We start from the raw sequence: 18359 nt of genomic DNA on the forward strand, positions 1-18359 counted from the left end.
ACTCAAACCATTTCACTTATGTTTTCCATATTGACATGACAGTTGATTATGACCCTTTTTATGGATGATCTGTATATTATATATTCATATTGATGCACTCTGGACTCTGGCCACTCTCCATATTAAAGTGGCGTTGAACATGGAAAGAGCAAACTCACATGGGATTCTCACATTTCTACACTAACGTCCATGTTTTATTAATGAGCTCCTAGCATCAGCCATAAGTGGATTGTATTAACCCACATATCCTTTCTATGTTGCTTCATGCACTGCAATGAGCCAAGCAGAGAATATTTCCTCACTGAAAGCGATGCATACACCCAGGAAAATGTAAACCATTCAGTGGTTGAATTGAAATTTCAAGCGGAGGAGCTTCAAAAGTCAGACTGGGGCCTGACTTTGCATTAAGATGTCACTTTGACAGCTATGCATGCAGCGAACCAATCATGACTGAACTGAGGAGGCATGAAAATAAGAAGTGACAAGGGACTCAAGCGGTTTTCAGGCTCACACAGTGAAAACATGAATGAGCAGAACACCCACAACGAGAGGAAAACCTCCATGCTTAGTGTGCAGAGAAGAAACGGCTCCCTGCCTAAGTGGGCGGGCAGTCAGCATGGGGAATATCAATAGCCAGTTTCAATAACATTTGTATCGACCTTCGCCTGTTGTCTGGGGCCCGGCTGTGTGGCCTTTTTCTTTTATGACCGGGACACACTGGGAGAAAATATACAGCTGACATTGCAGTGAAAACTCTCTGAGGCGAAAAGCGGAGTGAAAATCCAAACAGAACAAATCAATTTTCATCAGATGAGGGAGTGAATGTGGGAGGGATCAATCAACCAAAGTCAGGGGGAGAAAGAACAGTGCAGAGTAGTCCTGCGGTACAACTTCACCAAATACCTGCAGTTGATGCATGAACTGTGATTTGTGGGAGACGTTAGAAGGACAAATCAAGCTCTCTAGTGGGGAAAACATGAACAAAGTCACCGCACAGTATCATAAAATTAAGATTTACTGAGCACATTCAGGACTACGTGTGTTTCCCAGTCCTGCAGCACGTTCTAACTTTACATGCTGAATAAATATAAACGGTATGTAATCTACACCCTGCCTAGAAAAATGCAAAATCAATAATGTATTGTGCCTTATTTTGTCAAACATTCATCCACAACCTGAAGGCAATAGGGAGTCTGAAAAGCCTCTCTGCACCCTTATATTAAAGATTTACAGTCATAAAGAGTAGCAGTAAAAATCAGGAGCAGCAAAGGGCACTAGCTACTCCAAGACCCGTGGCCACGGAGGATTGATTTGATTTAGCGAGAGTAAGGTTTAATTGTGCGTGCCGAGAGGAAGACTGTAATGAGAGAGACAGCGTGAGAGAGGTGGCAACGCTGAATCAAGCGAGCGTTAAAGTGGGAGAGGTTTAACAGGGAGGGAGAGAGAGAGAGAGAGAGAGAGAGAGAGAGAGAGAGGAAGGAGGGCTGGAGGGAGAGGAGTCTGGAGAGAACTCCTAACAAAGTTGTTGAATGGAGCCCACTCATGGAAATCTCCTCACGTAGAGAGTGTACAGCGAAAGTTAGAGGGTCAGTGGAGAGGTGATCTCGAAAAATATGGGATTTTGCACACAAGGTCAGGCCTGCACTTCTTATTGCAAATGGAGGTGGGTCAAAAGCACAACGCACTCTTAAGGATGAGCGAGCAGCAAGTGGGAACTGGCTCGATAATGTCAACTTGAATAATGAGACTGGATTCTCGAACTCTTCTCACCGTTGCTGTTGACACACTGGACCTGTGGGAGCTGGGCGCCGGGGCCACACGGCTTCTCTTCGTCAGGAGCACACTGATCCAGGCCGACCAGCTCCCAGTCGTAACAACTGGGCTCGTCGCACGGCACCGCCTCCACCAGGTGCGGACAGTTTCCAGGCCCTCCCGTTGGCACGTTGGTGATCTGACGCTTTCTCAGTTTGAAACCTGAAAGAATATAAAGACCGTCATCACAAGTGACAAACTGTTTCTACATTTAGAATCACATCAAATCTACATCAACAATATGTTTACAGAACGCTTTCTCTCGTGTGAATGATAGACAGTGGGAAGTGGAAGGTAACTAGTAATTTATCAAGAAGTACTTAATACTTCTACTCCTCTGCATATCAGTGACAAATATTGAACTTTTAATCCACTACATTTATTTGACAGCTTTAGCTGCTAGTTACTTTTGAGATTACGTTTTTAAAATTAATGTGCGCCTGGGTAGAGCGCAAGAAATATAACCGCAACGTCCCGTCGCATGTCACACGCATATCTCTCTCTCCCCCATCTCTAAACTGTCATCTGTGAAATAAAGAAGCAAAAAAAAAATCTTAAAAACAAAAAAAAAGACTTTAAAACTAATGCTAGGGTTGGTATCAGTTTCAAAAACATTTTATTTGTATCCATCCACCAATCATTTGTAACCGCTTATCCTATTCAGGGTAACAGGGAGGGCTCAAGGTTAAGGAAAACTTTATTATCCCCTAGGGGCAATTTGTTGTATAGTCAGCGATACCACACAGTCATCAAACAAAAACAATAAAAACAACCCTAGCCAATCCCAGCTGACATTGGGCATTAGCGGCATGGAGGGAGACGGGCACCGGTCTGCATGTGTGTGCCGCAGAGCCGGTTGAGGATCGGCATAGTTTCACTTTGAGGGCATTGCGTAACCAGGCATTATCAATCCACATTCCCCTTTCGCATTTGTTTTTCATTCAGAGATGACTTTCCTTTTCCCATCATGATATCAATGTGCACGCAGCATCAGTTTCAGATATCCAGTCGGAGAGCAGACGGTCCACAAGGCAAAGTATCAAGAGAGCAAAATAAAAAACAAAACAAAACGTTAGTCTAACGTAGTGTTAAAATGTTTTTCCATATGTATGTAATGTATGAAAAGACCCAAAATGAACACTGTAAGCTAACTACTTGATTACTATGAGTAAATTACTTAAACAGCATTTGTATAGGAATGATTCCTTCCCAAGCTTTTTGATCTATATAAGCGGTTGATCACTGTAAAAGCGAAGAAGATTCAGTTGCGTTTTTGAGCAGCATCTAAAGCACGACGCCCGCCTGGCTACCAAGAGATATCCAAGCTGAGAAAGCAGCCTGTAGTTCTTCTTTGCATCCAACTACGTCACTGTCACGTCAAAGGATGGAGCTGGATGCAGGAAGAACGACAGATTTTGCAGCTGTAAACTCAGCTTTCTGGGTCAATGTAGCACAACAGTAATTTATTGATTCAATTGACTACATTGACCATCAACACCCATTGGACATCCACATAAAAGATGCCGAATTTTCCCTTTAAGTGGGTTTTTAATCCAGGACTTTCACTTGTAATGGAGTATTTTGAAACTGGGGTAACAGTATTTTTACTTAGGTAAAAAAAAAAAATTGGAATACTTCTTCCACCGCTGATGATGGATGTTGATGATTAGCTTGCTTTGGTTTGATGGCTGACTTGTTGAGACAGCTCATTAATACTAATGAGAATGTGAGAAAAACCTTGATGGTTTCCCCACATGTACCGAGCTTCAAGGCTTGCCACAAATCTTACCCTGCCCATCTTGTTCTAGTATGAAGTGAGGTTTTTACTTCCAGTAATGTCACAGACGAACAGCCATGTATGTGCATGTACATGTGACCAATGAACCAAGTCATGCGGAAGTCACACTGACATTTTTTACAAGCTTGAGTGAACACAACGTCGATCATTTAATAGCTCTTTCACATATATTGCATTAGACGTATGTGTAAGTCTGCATGAACATTTTACAAACTGATACAAAAAAGGTACATTTTATATTGAAAATGTAATTATAATGTAGCTGCACATCCACCCACAGCAATGTTTCCTATGTATTTTTAACAAGATGTCCTGCTCCGGTACTACTACAGACATTCAATCATTAACTATTCAGTGTTATTCTCTGAAGCTATACAGTAAAGGTTATAGCTGGTATAAAAACTGGTAATATTATGTAGTAAAACCATAATGACTGCAGGTTCGCGAATGCTCTCTGATTTACCAATAATGTTTATACAGTTCTTCAGCAAATATATAAAGTGTTAGGTGGAGCACAGGCTGCATTTACTACACTGTAAAAAACAAACCACAAAATATTTTACAACCTTTTTGTTGGTTACTGCAGCAAAGTCTACATAACATTAATTAAAGAACTTATGTTTTATTATATATTATTTCCACATTTATTCTAATACATTTTTATAGATACTGGAAGGAAACAAGAGCAAGGAATGAAAAGAAGAGGTCATTGTTGTTTATCACAGAGTAAAACTGCCAGTATTTATTTCAATGCCAGATGGACGAGGGAATGACTGATGATGTACTTGTTTATTTATAACGTGTTTACTGTCTTTACTTGAGAGCCAAAAAAAAGGAAATGAATGTTGAGGGAAAGGATAGGTCGGCGGGTTTATCAGGAAAAACATCAAATATGTCAACTGGCATGAGATTGGTAGGTTCAAAATAAATCATAAAAACCATTAGGGCTGCCCCGAATGCTTCGAAGCTTTGGCCGTTGCCATGGTAATCGACCTCCAAATCAGTATTGAATGCTTCGAAGCTTTGACCATTAGGCCGTTATTAGGGCTGTCAAAGTTAACGATAATAATGCGTTAACGCGAAATCATTTTAACGCCACTTATAACTTTAACACATTAACGCAACTGATATTTTGGAGGTTGTAGCTGGCTTTTTTAAAGCTAGAGTGAAGATACTGATATCATATGAAACTATAAAACCTGAGGAATCCATTGGTACCAACCATGTCAAACTAGCTCATCGCAAAGGAGCCTAAATAACGCTCCAAACTTAGTCAAAATGGCGAGGAAAAACTGCCATAGCCATACTCAAAGGGGTCCCTTGACCTCTGACCTCTAGAAATGTGAATGAAAATGGGTTCTGTGGGTACTCACGAGTCTCCCCTTTACAGACATGCCCACTTTATGATAATCACATGCAGTTTGGGGCAAGTCATAGTCAAGTCAGCACACTGACACACTGACAGCTGTTGTTGCCTGTTGGGCTGCAGTTTGCCATGTTATGATTTGAGCATATTTTTTTATGTTAAATGCAGTACCTGTGAGGGTTTATGGACAATATCTGTCATTGTTTTGTGTTGTCAATTGATTTCCAATAATAAATATATACATATATTTGCATAAAGGAAGCATATTTTTCCACTCTCATGTTGATGATAGTATTAAATACTTGACATATCTCCCTTTAAGGTACATTTTGAACTGATAAAAAATGTGTTATTAATTTTCGATTGATCACGATTAATATTTTAATAGATTGACAGTCCTAATAAGTATTTAATTTTTTGTGGAATCATTATGTATAAATCCCAAAATAGCCCATGAAATAAGGAATAATCATTATTCATGAATTATTATCAGTTATTCTCAGATGGATATCGCTGTTTGTTGAGATGTAGAGGTGCGTGTGTGTACAGTAGTGGGGCAGCAGCGCTATTGTCCCAGGCACTGAAACGGGTGAGAAGGAGACAGAAAGACAGAAGAATATGTCAGCCTGCTGCACCGCACCGTGCTGCGAAGCTTCGATAATCTTCGAATATTTCTCACCAAAGTTTCCAAGCCAAAAACGGTATTCGGAACAGCCCTTATAACCATGACGTCATCTATTGCGACCATGTCTCCGTACCTTTCTTTGCAGCCTGGTCATCACAGTTCTCGAAGGTGCACGGCCCCCAGGCGCCCCACGGCGACACCTCACAGTCGATGGGACAGGGGATTTGGCACAGCTGGGACCTGTTGGGTATCGGACCCTCGCACTGCTTGTTTTCCACCGGGCGGGAGGCTGTGCAGATGATCAAAAAGGAAAACAAAATAAGCAGCAGATAAAATGAACCTGCTTTACTTTGATCCTATTCTGGTTTGCCTTTATGTGAGGGAGTTTTACCAGCATTGCAATCAAAAGGAACAAGGGACACAAAAATGCTTATTTACTTTTATTCCTGGCATTGGAGTCCCTATAGAGAGCAGACGAGAACCACAGTGAGAAAAAAAACAAAACATGCCTGTGAAGTAGACACTATTATCCCTTTGTTTTGTTTATCGCCTCCCTGTTAGCATGTCAGAATGATAAATTAGCAATAATTATCTCGTGCAGCGCCTTGCAAGCAACATAAAACATTGTGGAACCTTGCCCACCGACTCTCACCGGAGACAGGATGCAACAATACAACACTAAAGGTGTAAGAGAACAGTGACAATGTCTTGGCTCATGTTTATTCCAATGAGGTGTAATTTGGCACCTTCTTTCCTTAGTCGTGCTATGATTTAGAAAGCCCTTTCTATGATGCAACTGGTGAATGCATGCCTGTCTGAACTCCCACTGAGGAACTTTCGTCGAAAATGAAAAGGAGAAATGCTATCGCCATGCAAGGCACAGCTCTGTGACAACTGTGCAGAATACATTTCTACATGTCTGCTGAACCGTGCCACGATAAATAAATGTGAAGTGTGGAGTTTCTGAAGATGCAGAATTTATGCATTTATGCATGCACATAAAATATGTATGTTTGTGTCAGTGTCATTTCAAAGTAGTGCTACTGTATCTTCTAGAGCTGTGCAGCTATGTTTCTTTTTGAGTCTTCACTCGATACTAGAAGGTGGAGATTGAAGGAAATATGAAGACACAGAGAGAAAAAGGGGACTTTTGACTAGAACCTTTGGTCAGACTAAATCCTAGAAAGTGGCACTGGTATGTGATGTGGTATAGGCCTTATGGGAATAATTCAACATTTGGTAAATATTGGAAATGTTGCTTTCTTGACTCACTCTCATCACCAAGGATGACCTAGAAGAATGGAGGCGGTGTCCTGTTTGCATGGTGGTGTAAAGCTAATAAACGGCACGAAAATGCTAAATACTCACCTGCAAATATTATATGTCTAGGGCTTTTACTGTGAAAGGTAAGAACGGAAGGAGTGGATCTGCTCTGCCTTTGTCAAGGTTTGTCAAGGCCAGTTTGCCATTTGGACTACGGAGCATTTGTGTTGTTGTTGTTTTTTCATAAACATATGGGCACAACTCGATTGGTTGATGCCTTTATTCGCGGTGCGAAAGCTAAAAAAATCAACCTTGTTCCGAAAATAAAGTACACAGTTTTTTCGCCACATAATATTTGCGTTCTGTGTGAAAAAATTACGGAAAAAATATATATTGACATGTGAATTGATCGCACGAAAAAAAATGCTGGTGGTGTGTAAAGGCCTTTAAATGAAAAGATCGATACATTAAATAGCCGGTTAACTTAGCTTAGCATTAAGACTGGAAACAGCGGGGAACAGCCAGCCCAGCTCTGTCTGAAGGTAACAAAACTTTCCTACCGGCACCTTTAAAGATCACCAATTAACACATTATCTCTTGTTTGTTTAATGTGTACAAAAACCGAAGTGTCTAAAAAACATTTCTAATACTAGAGGATATTAAGGGGTAAATAATAGTAAATAATAATAAAAATGGCACAAAAGCCCCGTATCACTTCAGTTTTTGTGTGGATTAAATCAACGAGATATAACATGTTATATAAAATGCTTGTAGGTGGATTTTGTAGCTAAGCTAACTGGCTGGTTCTTCATATTTAGCGGAGGGATATGAAAATGTATCAATCTTCTCGTCTAACTCTCGTCAAGAAAGCGAATGAGCGCCCAAAAATGTCAACCTATAATTGCTTTAAACCACCAGGACACAACCTCTGTGCTTCCCGGTCGTCCTTGGTGATAAGAGTGAGTCCTGCTCAATCAGCAGACAGGTTCAACCCCCCGCCTGGAGCTCCACACTCCGCCTGACACTTCTTAAACCTTTTTCCTTTTCCCACCTGCACACACATTCAGAGCAAACACGTGCAGCTCTGCATGTGAATCTAATTCCCCTCTAAAATTCAGTACTAATGGATAACTGGTATTAAACTGCATAAAAACATAAAAATTTAGTTATTCTTCGGAGCTGATACATAAAAGCTTAACTCCCACTGTATTGTATCTATCATATCTCCCTCTGGAATAATTTAACTCCTACACTGAAAACATGTTGGAATGAAATTATCAAAAATACAGGAGATATTTTGAGTCCTATGTTCATTGTAAGGGATGATATAATTTCAGCTACTCTAAAGTGAGTCTAGTGGTGGTTTCATATTCTGTAGTCAACTCATGATACTGCAGTGCTTCAACACCTGTTCGTGAAAGTAGACTTTCATTTTAATTTGATGCTACTGGAGAGTAGTGAAGTGCTGATTTGGTACCATCTGTTGTGCTATCTACGGAAGCCCTGAGAGGCAAGTGAGAATAACTAAATTCATGTGATCCATTTTTTTTTCTCCAGTGTTTATGACTTTAAATTTGGGTAAAGCAAAAATAAAATGTGTTCTGAGTTTGTCACACCACAGACAAATGTGTTAATAACCAATGAGCCAAATTTGAAAGATTAAAAACACCAAGTATATCAAATAAGGTTTTCCAATCGTGAAAAGATAATCAGTATTCTCTGCTCCGAAACGCTGGGGAGGCGTGTCCACTAACGAGGGTGATTCTTCTCGTTGGCCATCTCACACTGCTGGACGCTACTTTTGCAGACTGTTAACTTCCGGTTTAGCCGTATGCTAACTTGAACGGGGATAAAATAATTCAATCGTGCAACTCTTCTAGACTTTCCAAATGTTATCGGACCCAATCTATCTCATTATTCTGAGTATAATGAATCATTTCGCGGGGGTTGTGACGTTCAAAACTACTTATCCACCGGTTTACAGCCCCAACAGTAGAGTCTAGAGCCTATGATGTAAGCACACGTTTAACTAACTTGGCTGTGATTGGTCAATGAGCCCAGCCCTGGAACACGCACGCAGCACGTTCTCATGCACACCTCGAATGACAAGACAGCCCACTGGGATTTGTCACGGTGCGCCAGATGGCCGGTACACCACTGCTAGCAAACTGTAAGCTGAGGTAAGTAAGTGTTGTAGCTCGGGATTGAGGGGGAGAACCACTGATGCTATGTGCTCTGGTTTTTATATAGTGTTGGGGGAGGGGTTACGCTAAGGATGGCTCCCGTGCTTCATCGAGCCATGGTTTTAGGCCCGCCCGAAAAATCCTGAACGGTTGACATCTGTCTAACGGTCAATATACATGACTAAAATCATGTGCCATTTTTTTCAGCTGTTTTCACAGGTGAAAAAAAGTAATTTAGAAAGATTATCCTGGCAAAACCTTTTTTTCACCTGTTCTTTTTAACTCATAAACACAAGAGAAAGCAATTTAGATGAGATATAGATCACCAGATTTCTTTTTTTTCTTCTCTCACTTGCCTCTCAGGGCTTCCGTAGATTTTTGTGTGAGATATTACAAAGTTTTATCCTCACGAAAAAGGAAATCCATCTTTTGTGTAAACTGATGCTCGGTCTTAAGACATCAATGGTGAAGATATCTACGTACACGAGACTTTTCTCTTCAAAGTATAAGGCTGGATTGATCTCCCTTTTTCAAGTATTGAGCGATACATTTCAAATGTGTTTTTTTTTATGGTGGATATTTAGTGTTTTACAAAAAAAAAAATCTCTTCACATGTTCAACCTGAGACACTATTTCCTGTATTCCAACTGTTCCTACAAGACATCTAAGAGCTTAAAGTCTCACATAGTCAAGAGAGGGAATCATAATTCCCTTAGAACTGTACAGGGGAAGAAGGCAAGTGGGGCTTTTGAAATGCAAAATGGTTAATTCCTCCTACAAATACACTGAAAGTCAAATACTGAGTTTGCTGAGCCAATGTTAATCCACGTCTTATTGGGGAACTACACTGACTTCAATCTTTTAACATCAATCCATTTGGGGATACAAAATTGAGGACCAACAGAGTAGAGAATATTTTTTCTCTATACTTCTCTATTAGTCTATTTTACAGTGTGCTCTCCAGCGAGCTCATTTTTCTATTGTGCTGAACTGACAACGGAGGAAAGAAATCCCTCATGCGAGTGTGGCTTACTGTCTGCAGCGGTGGAAAACGTCTCACGTCTCGACATCCATATTCTGTTTGTGGGGGAACAAAGCTTCAACTCTTCTGCCCAGATTTTTATGGGAGAATACATAACTTTGTTGTAATACTACTTGTCCCTTTGTTGGATTTGGCAATATTACTGAGCAGTCTAGATAAAGAGGAGCAGCCCGGGCTACTGGGTTAACTTTGTTGAAACGTGTTGAAATGTTGTGTAGAGTTAACGTCATCATAAACCTAAAGCATCACAGTGGTGGGAAGAAGCTTCAAAGTGTTGTTAAAATCAACATTTTAATTATTACTATAACATGTTTTCTTTTTTCTTTGTGGTACATCTGTGCATTTGTGTCATTTTCAAAAGAGGAGAGCAGAGGAAAAGGAAAGGCTAAGAGGAGAGAGAGAAGGAGAAGAGAGGGGAGGAGAGGAGAGGTTAGGAAACAAGAATAGAAGAAGAGGAGAAATGAGGAGAGAAGAAGAAACAAGGAGAGGAAAGTGGGCAGAGAGGAGAAGAGAGGCGTGGAGAGGAGGAACAAGGAGAGAAGAGAACAGGAGAGGAAACAAGGATGGAGAGGAATTGAAAAAAAGGAAAGGAGAGGAAACAAGGTAATAGGTCTGGAGAGGAGGAGGAGAGGAGGAGAAGAAACAGGAATAGCAGAGAGGAGAAGAGACAAGGGAAGAGGTTAGGAGGCGACATGAGAAGGAACAAGGAGGAGAGGAGAGGATAGCAGAAGAGAGGAGATGAGAGGAAACAAGGAGGTGAGGAGGAGGAGGAGAGGAGAGGAGAAGAAAGGAGAGGAAAGGAGAGTATAGGAGAGGAGAAGAAACAAGGAGGAGAGGAGAGAACAAGTGAGGAAAAGAGAGGAGAGGAGAAGAAATGAGGAGAAGAGGAGAGGAGAGGAGAGGAGAGGAGAGGAAACTGACAATGAGAAAAAGGGAGAGGGGGAAAAAGAGAGACGTGGGAGGCATAAAGCAGAGGGAGAGGCTGGAGCTTCGTTATCAGCGTGACTAAAAACACCTACCTGTAATCTGGAAGGTGATGGAGAGGAGAGGGGGGACACTAGGCTTCTGCTGTCTTTGGGTCTGACCCGCTGCAATTACAGGGGAGATAGCGCTATTAGCTACGCACACACCGGGGAGATGGAGGCACTATCAAACAAACACAGACGGTGACGGGAAACAGCACACAAGAGACAGGCAGAGACTAATGCAGCAACAGCAGGAGAGCTGGACCTCGTATCCCGGCCTTGTTTACTATTAAAGCTTTAAGAACATGATTAAATCTGTCTGTTATTATCTTTGGTTTCTGTGTGGTTCATTTATTTTGACATGGCCAAATCAGACTCAAAAAGCCACATGGACGTTTGGTGACCATGCCATCATATCAGGTTGGAGATCTTGGTGTTGAGGGATCAAAAGAAATCTGATTACAGTCTTTTTTAACTTCAAAGTAACAAACTTAACTGAGGTCTTTCCAGGCATTTAAAGGAATAGTTCAACATTTTATGCTCCATTTGCAGTCTTTCAGATTGAGATGAAAAGATTGATATCACTCTGACGTCTGTGTTAAGTGGCAGGAGTCAGGATGTCTTATAGCTTAGCATAAAAAATTGGATGCAGGGGGAACCAGCTAGCCAGCTCTGCTCAAAATACACCCATCAACAGCTCTAAAGCTGACTAATTAAATGTTTGCTTAACGACCTGTACAAATGAAATGGTAAAACATCAGTGTGTGGTTTCAGGAGGAGTTAGGAGCTAGAATGCCTTGGTAAACAACAGCCAGGTGTAGTGACTCTGAGTAGCATCCCAAAGTCTTGTGAGGTTTCAAGGTTTGGTACTATTGTGCCTGTACAGAAATGAAAACCAAAACTGGCAACCCACGCTGTACTGTAGCTGGAGACTCTGCACAGTAGCTCTGGATTCACGGATAAACCATAGACTGTATATAAGAAGTGAACCTAGTCACCATGACATCCCCCATTGGTTACTTGCCTTGAGTTTGGCATTTTGTCCGTCGCCATCTTGTCTATTTGCAACCAGCAGTGACACGAGAAAGCTGAACAAGACATTTTTAGGCGACCAAAATGTTTCATTAACTTTCGTGAACTGGAAACACACCGTGGCCATAAAGCGTCCCCTGCTTTATGGCCGATTTGACTCTAAATGGGACCATAATTTACTAAATGAACATCATGCTGTATTGAAGAAGACTTGAAACTAGCGATTGAGACCATAAACTCATGTTTATAATATTTACTGAGGTAATAAATCAAGTGAGAAGTAGGGTCATTTTTTCATAGACTTCTATACAATCAGACTTCTTTTTGCAACCAGAGGAGTCGCCTCCTGCTGGCTATTAGAAAGAATGCAGGTTTAAGGCACTTCAGCATTGGCTTAAAGTGTTCCCAACACTCAAACAGTTGTTCCCAAAAAATCATGTTGCTTTTTGCCGCACAATATTTGAGTTCTGTGTGAAAGTACTCATGACAAAAACGTTTCACTGACGTGCAAATTAATTGCACAAAAACAAAAAAAAACACCGCCAGTGTGTAAAGGCCTTAACTCTCATAAAGAAAATGTTGAACTACTCTTTTCATATCTTCTGTCACTTAACTTCGTTCACTGTAATTTCGGTGCCACCTGCGTTCAAAAGACATTGTTCTAAACTGCAATGACAGAATGAACTTGAGAATATGAATACCCCCCCCCCCCCCCTCACTCCCCTGAAACACTCAGTGTTAATGCACCTTTAAAGGGCTTTTAACTCAATCTTCTTGTCAAATGGTGGGAAAGGTGACCAAAATGTCAACTCCCACAGGGTTGGGAGAAGTGCTTTAGGGATCCATATGCTGCAGCTGCTGTGTAGAAACCAAAACCAAAACTTCCACAGCCTTAGCTGAGGAAGTGCCGGATGTTACTTAGGCTGCGATACAGATCTAGGGTCAGATCGGAGTAATTCCCCACTAAAGATTAAGGTTAAGGTTTAGGAGGTGGTAAGCTGATTCCAGATCGCGGCCTGAGGGTATCTTCCGCCCCTTTTGCGTGGTGATATTTATGCATGAGAGAGGAGAGAGAGGAGAGAGAGAGAGAGCGCTGGTTGCAGCAAACTTCACTGAGCCACTGTCTGCCTCTCTGTCTCAGTGGTATGCTGGAAGATTACCCCCCAACAGAGGGGAAAGAAATTCTGCGCCAAGAAGATAAGAACTTTGTGCATGTGTGTGTGCTTGTGCAAAGACTCACACACACAAGTCACGCACACTTCTGCACAGCCGGCCCTGACAACACCACGCTTGTATATGTGCATCTTTAACTGTATCTTAGAGGTTATAGGCGGCTAAATGTGTAGAATCGCTTCTGTTTCATTGCAGGTACATGAACTGTATGCACCCACTTGCCCTATAGCCCCTACAGCAAGGACATGCAATCTCATAAAGTCCACATGAATCATCCGTTCTTATTTTATACCATATGCTTTGTCTGAACAGTCTCTGTCGATGGATTTAGTCTTGGCTACCAGTCTCATTATTCTTTGATTAGGGCTGATACACAGAGAATCAAAGGACTGCAGATCAATTCAAAGCCTGAGAAACAATGCTTCAGCATTGCAAATGCACTGCCAGCCCTCCCTTTACAAGTCATCCATCAAGAATTTATTCAACATCAAGATAGTTTTAGATTAATATTAAAAAGAAGCAGAAGAAATATTATGTAATAAACTGTAACCTATTCACATGAATAAACGACCCGTTCTCCACCTTGTCAAGTACCGCAGCTTGGTCAGTGCTCCTCGGTGTCTGATACCGACACACGAGGCACACTTAAGTGTCTGAATGAGACGCGCCATGATTTCAACTAACTCCAATGTCAACCCATTGGATGGGTCAAACAAACACAGGTCTTTCATCCAGGAGACCACTGTTCGTGTCCTGTGTGAAACCAAGTCAACATTGACTTATTTTATCATAGTTTTGTTAGGTAACTTCCGGACTTTACTAATGCCAGTTACATTACCTATTTTACACAACAAACATACTTATTTTAACCCAAACTATGACCTTTTCCTAAACCTAACCAAGTAGTTTTATTGCGTAAGTAAACCTGAAAACTAAATAAACCTACGTTAGGAGTTTATTTTGAAAAGACACTATGCATGTAATGAAAGGAAACTGACATTTTGTCCCTGACATGTTTAAAACTGAAGCTAGATGGGCACCTAGCGCATCATAGTTTGAAGCAAAGGGCCACTGACCAAGCATCGGTATTTGATGAGTTGGGAGTGAGAATGTGTTGCAACTAGGGCTGTCAATCGATTAAAATATTTAACCCCTTTCAAAATCGCCATGCTAGTTTTTCCTCGCCAAAATGTAGCGCATGTTTCGAGCGTTATTTAGCCTCTGTGGCGAGGAGCTAGTATGACATGGTTGGTAACAATGGATTCCTTAGGTTTTCTAGTTTCAGATAATGCCAGTATCCTCACTCTAAAACTGAGCCTGTTACAACCTAATAATCGCAAGTTGCCTTAATGCGTTAAAGAAATCAGTGGCGTTAAAACTCATTTGCATTAACCTTTTTGCGTATGCTCCTTCTGGAGTATTGAGTAACTACTCGTCATCTACTGAATCTGGTTGCACTACAACTTAATACATGTTTTAGCTACTAAAGACGTCTAATCAGATGCTTTTAGGGGTATAAACAATACATTAAACTTACCTCACAATAGTTGGTAAATCTAGGTATTACTCTGGAAAAATAATACCTAGAAAGTATTCATTCAGTTTAGAATGAGTGGAAACTATCCGACTATGCTAACCTAGCTGACATATACCCTTATATACAGTCAAAAAAAATCTAATGCACAGAATGCAATGTGTTTTTTTTCAGTTTCTGTCTCTGGATCATGAGAAAAGGTCAGAATATCTGGAAAAAGAAGTTGATGCTGAAAGTTTTAACATCACAGTGCTCCACTGGACTAGCTGTGTAGCCTATTTCCAGACCGCTGAATTTATCAGCAATTCAAATTGTTCTGCCGCTGCGCTCATTGACGGCAATTTCCTCGGTTGGAAAAACAACTGAGCCAATCAGAGCTTTGTAAGTAGGATTAAGAGTTATGATGTCAACTTCCTGTGCTAGAGCCAGACAAAATGCAGTAGCAACAGAAAAACTGGCAAAATGTGGATTAGACCGACGCAGCTATACAAGCAGTTGATATGCAATTATCTGCTACAAATCCACCAAGAGACTGCAGTTCTCTTACACTGCGTGGGGGGGTTGGGGGATGTAAGTTGTCATGTAACAGCGCTTGATCAAATTTATTTGAGTTACACTTGAGAGTTCAACTAATTTGAGTTTCAGGCAACTCTTTCACTTTCAGGCTGCGTGGTGCTGTAAGATTTGACGTACGCAACTGTGGTGTTGACTTTGGCTACAGTAACGAAGGAAGACGGTTGACAGCCTCCTGAGATCAATACAACTGAAGTTTTAAGTCGACAGACAGAAATGACTCTTAAAACCACATCTCTTCACTTGACAGGGCAAATGTTAAGTTAACTGCACCTGCACATCTGTCGTGATGGTATGGTAAAGTATTGTAATTATTGTTTATCATTATTTCATTATCATTTTTTATGTAATTTCATTATTTACATCTTGGATTTTATTTCTTTTTTTATTCATTTTTTTTCCGCAGAGCACTTTGAAACTTTGTTTTTAAGGTTTATAGGTCTATATACTGTATATAGATTATTTAAAAATATTATTATTTTTACTTACGCCAAGAAGGTTATGTTTTTGGTTTTTTGGTTTGTTGGTTTGTTTGTCTGTTTGTTAAAAGGACTACATAAAAATTAAAGGCCCGATATTCAGGAAACTTGGTGGAAGTGCATAGCAAGGATGAAAGCGATTCAATTTTGTAGCGCATACGAATCACACGGCGCATTATTTTTAATTCATAGAAACGCGGATGTCTGTGCTCTCCTCCTAGTTATTACTAGGGCTGACCCGAATGCTTCGAAGCTTCGACCGTTGCCATGGTAATCGACCTCCAAATCAGTATTTGAATGCTTAATGTATAAATCCCGCAACATTATTCATTATTCATACTGAACATTAATTGTTATTAGTAATTTTCAGACGTATATCGCTGTTGTGAGAGGTGCGTGTGTGTACAGTAGTGCGGCACCTGCGCTGTCTCATGCACTGAAACGGGGGCGATGGCGACAAAGAGACAGAAGAACAAGTCAGCCTTCCACGCCTCGAAGCTTCGATGCCCAAAAAAAGATATTCGGGACAGCTCTAATTATTACTAGTGATTGGTTAGGGCAAAATAGCCAGACATGATCAAAATGTCAGACTGAATAATGAAGTGAAAACATTTTGATCAGCTGATGTCTTCATATACATCCACAACTTACACTAAACACACCACCAGAAAGGACAGACTGACCTTCAAGCTCTTAGTTTGCGTGAGGAGCATCTCTCCACATTTGGAACTATAGTGGCGAGCGGGCATCTCAGCTACTCTTAGACTTTGTCACTCTCTCTCACGCGATGAGCACCGTTGGCCACCATAAGCCTATAGCCTCAACTAATGTCTTTAACGCCCTCTTTAAGAGGGCAGCTTTGACGCTAAGCTGGCTTGACAAGTGTCAGAATGGGAGGTCTTTGCACTCGTGACCAACAACAAGTAGTCACAGCAGAACACACAAGCGGAGAAATCCTTGTTCTAAATGACTCCTGCTTTGGTTTAAAAGCAGAGAACGGCAGCGGGTATAGGAGGCTGTTTAAATCTGACAATGTAGCCACAATGGGATATTTGAAGACGGAAGATAACAAGAACATACTACAGTGACTTTTAATGCAATATCGTTTGTCATTGTATATTTGGACATCAGACAACGTGTAGGCTTACATCTGATGCAAGCAGTTGATGTGCAATTATCTGCTACAAATCCACCAAGGGACTGCAGTTCTTATAATATACACTGCGTGGGGGGTTGGAGGATGTAAGTTGTCATGTAACAGCGCTTGATCAGATTTATTTGAGTTACACTTGAGAGTTCTACTGATTTGTTTGAGTCTATGCTACGTGGTGCTTTAAGATTTGACTTAAGCAACTGTGGTGTTGGTTACAGTATCGAAGGAAGACGGTTGACAGCCTCCTGAGATCAATATAACTAAAATGTTCCATTGATAAAAGGGGATTTCCTGAACAAATTAATGATATAAAAATCACAGAGGGCAGTGGAGATATAGGAGAGAGCAGCGGACAAAAAACTGAAATAAAAACACCTTGAAAAACTGGCAGGCAGATGTGGTGGATTAGACATTTTCATTTGTTATGCCACACTGAAGAGCAGCATTTTGAAGCGAGGGAGAACATGTTTCAATGAAGTCTTTAACTGGTTTAGGAATCTGTTTTTGCTAAGACTGGCCTAAACTCCGATTCAAAACCTTGTGGAATTAATTATGAAATCCTGCAGCAACAAGCAGCTAGTGCAAGAAAACTTCTGTATGATGATTCCTTCTTAAACATGAATAATACATGTATGTGAAAATATATTCAGTGAAAAAATACATATGGTTGTTATAATCTGTATAATCTGTCAGCCCTGAAAGCATTCTTACCACGAGCGATCTGAAGTCAAGTTTTCAGGGGCTTTAACACTGTACTAAGGGTCCATATGGTGCAGGCTAATGCTACTTCTAAATGTGTGTTCAGACTGAACACGCAGCACTTTTTATAGATGGTGTAATTGCATATTAAATCAAGGCCCCGAACAGATGCAAATTTCATCTGGAGGGCACAAACTGAGGTGAAGATGAGGCCTCGCAAGTTGAAAATGTTTCACATTGAGGAAAAAATCTGAGTTTCTCACATTAATCAATGTACAGAAGAAGAAATAGAGAGAAGTCTGGAGGAAAATAAAGAACTGGAGTTCCTGTTTTTTTTTTAGATCAGTCAGAGACACAGCCATAGGTTGCGAACTAACTTCAGCTAATGCCTGTAAAGCTGGTATACTGAAGGTTATGGACAAATAAACACACACTGCAAAAACACTCCAGCTGTCAATTATTCACTTAAAAATTGAATTGAAAATTCACTTAAAGAAAAGTCATTAAAATGAGCACTAACAATGATATTTTGTCTCATAAAATAAACTTTACATCCCAGACTAGGAGAATGATAAAGGAGATGTTTTATCCAGATGGTTAACAGCAACATCTTCCAGGTATGGAAGACCTGAGGGGCAAGTGAGAAAAAAAAATTCTGGTGA

At 40.7% G+C, this 18359-nt stretch overlaps 1 protein-coding gene across 3 annotated transcripts in view; it reads right to left on the reverse strand.

The window, feature by feature from the left end:
- LOC119496693 (thrombospondin type-1 domain-containing protein 7A) overlaps window positions 1–18359 on the reverse strand; it is a 183193-nt gene that overhangs the window by 92331 nt on the left and 72503 nt on the right. For 2 of the 3 annotated variants that reach the window (XM_037784191.1, XM_037784189.1), the window contains exons 5-7: window positions 11109–11177; window positions 5735–5890; window positions 1771–1974 (exon numbers count right to left, since the gene is read on the reverse strand). In XM_037784191.1, the coding sequence (XP_037640119.1) occupies window positions 1771–1974; window positions 5735–5890; window positions 11109–11177 (429 nt within the window). The remainder of the gene's footprint in view (window positions 1–1770; window positions 1975–5734; window positions 5891–11108; window positions 11178–18359) is intronic. The other variant, XM_037784190.1, reaches the window with a different exon arrangement.

This window comes from Sebastes umbrosus, chromosome 11, assembly GCF_015220745.1.
Source record: "Sebastes umbrosus isolate fSebUmb1 chromosome 11, fSebUmb1.pri, whole genome shotgun sequence".
NCBI classification, from domain to species: domain Eukaryota; kingdom Metazoa; phylum Chordata; class Actinopteri; order Perciformes; family Sebastidae; genus Sebastes; species Sebastes umbrosus.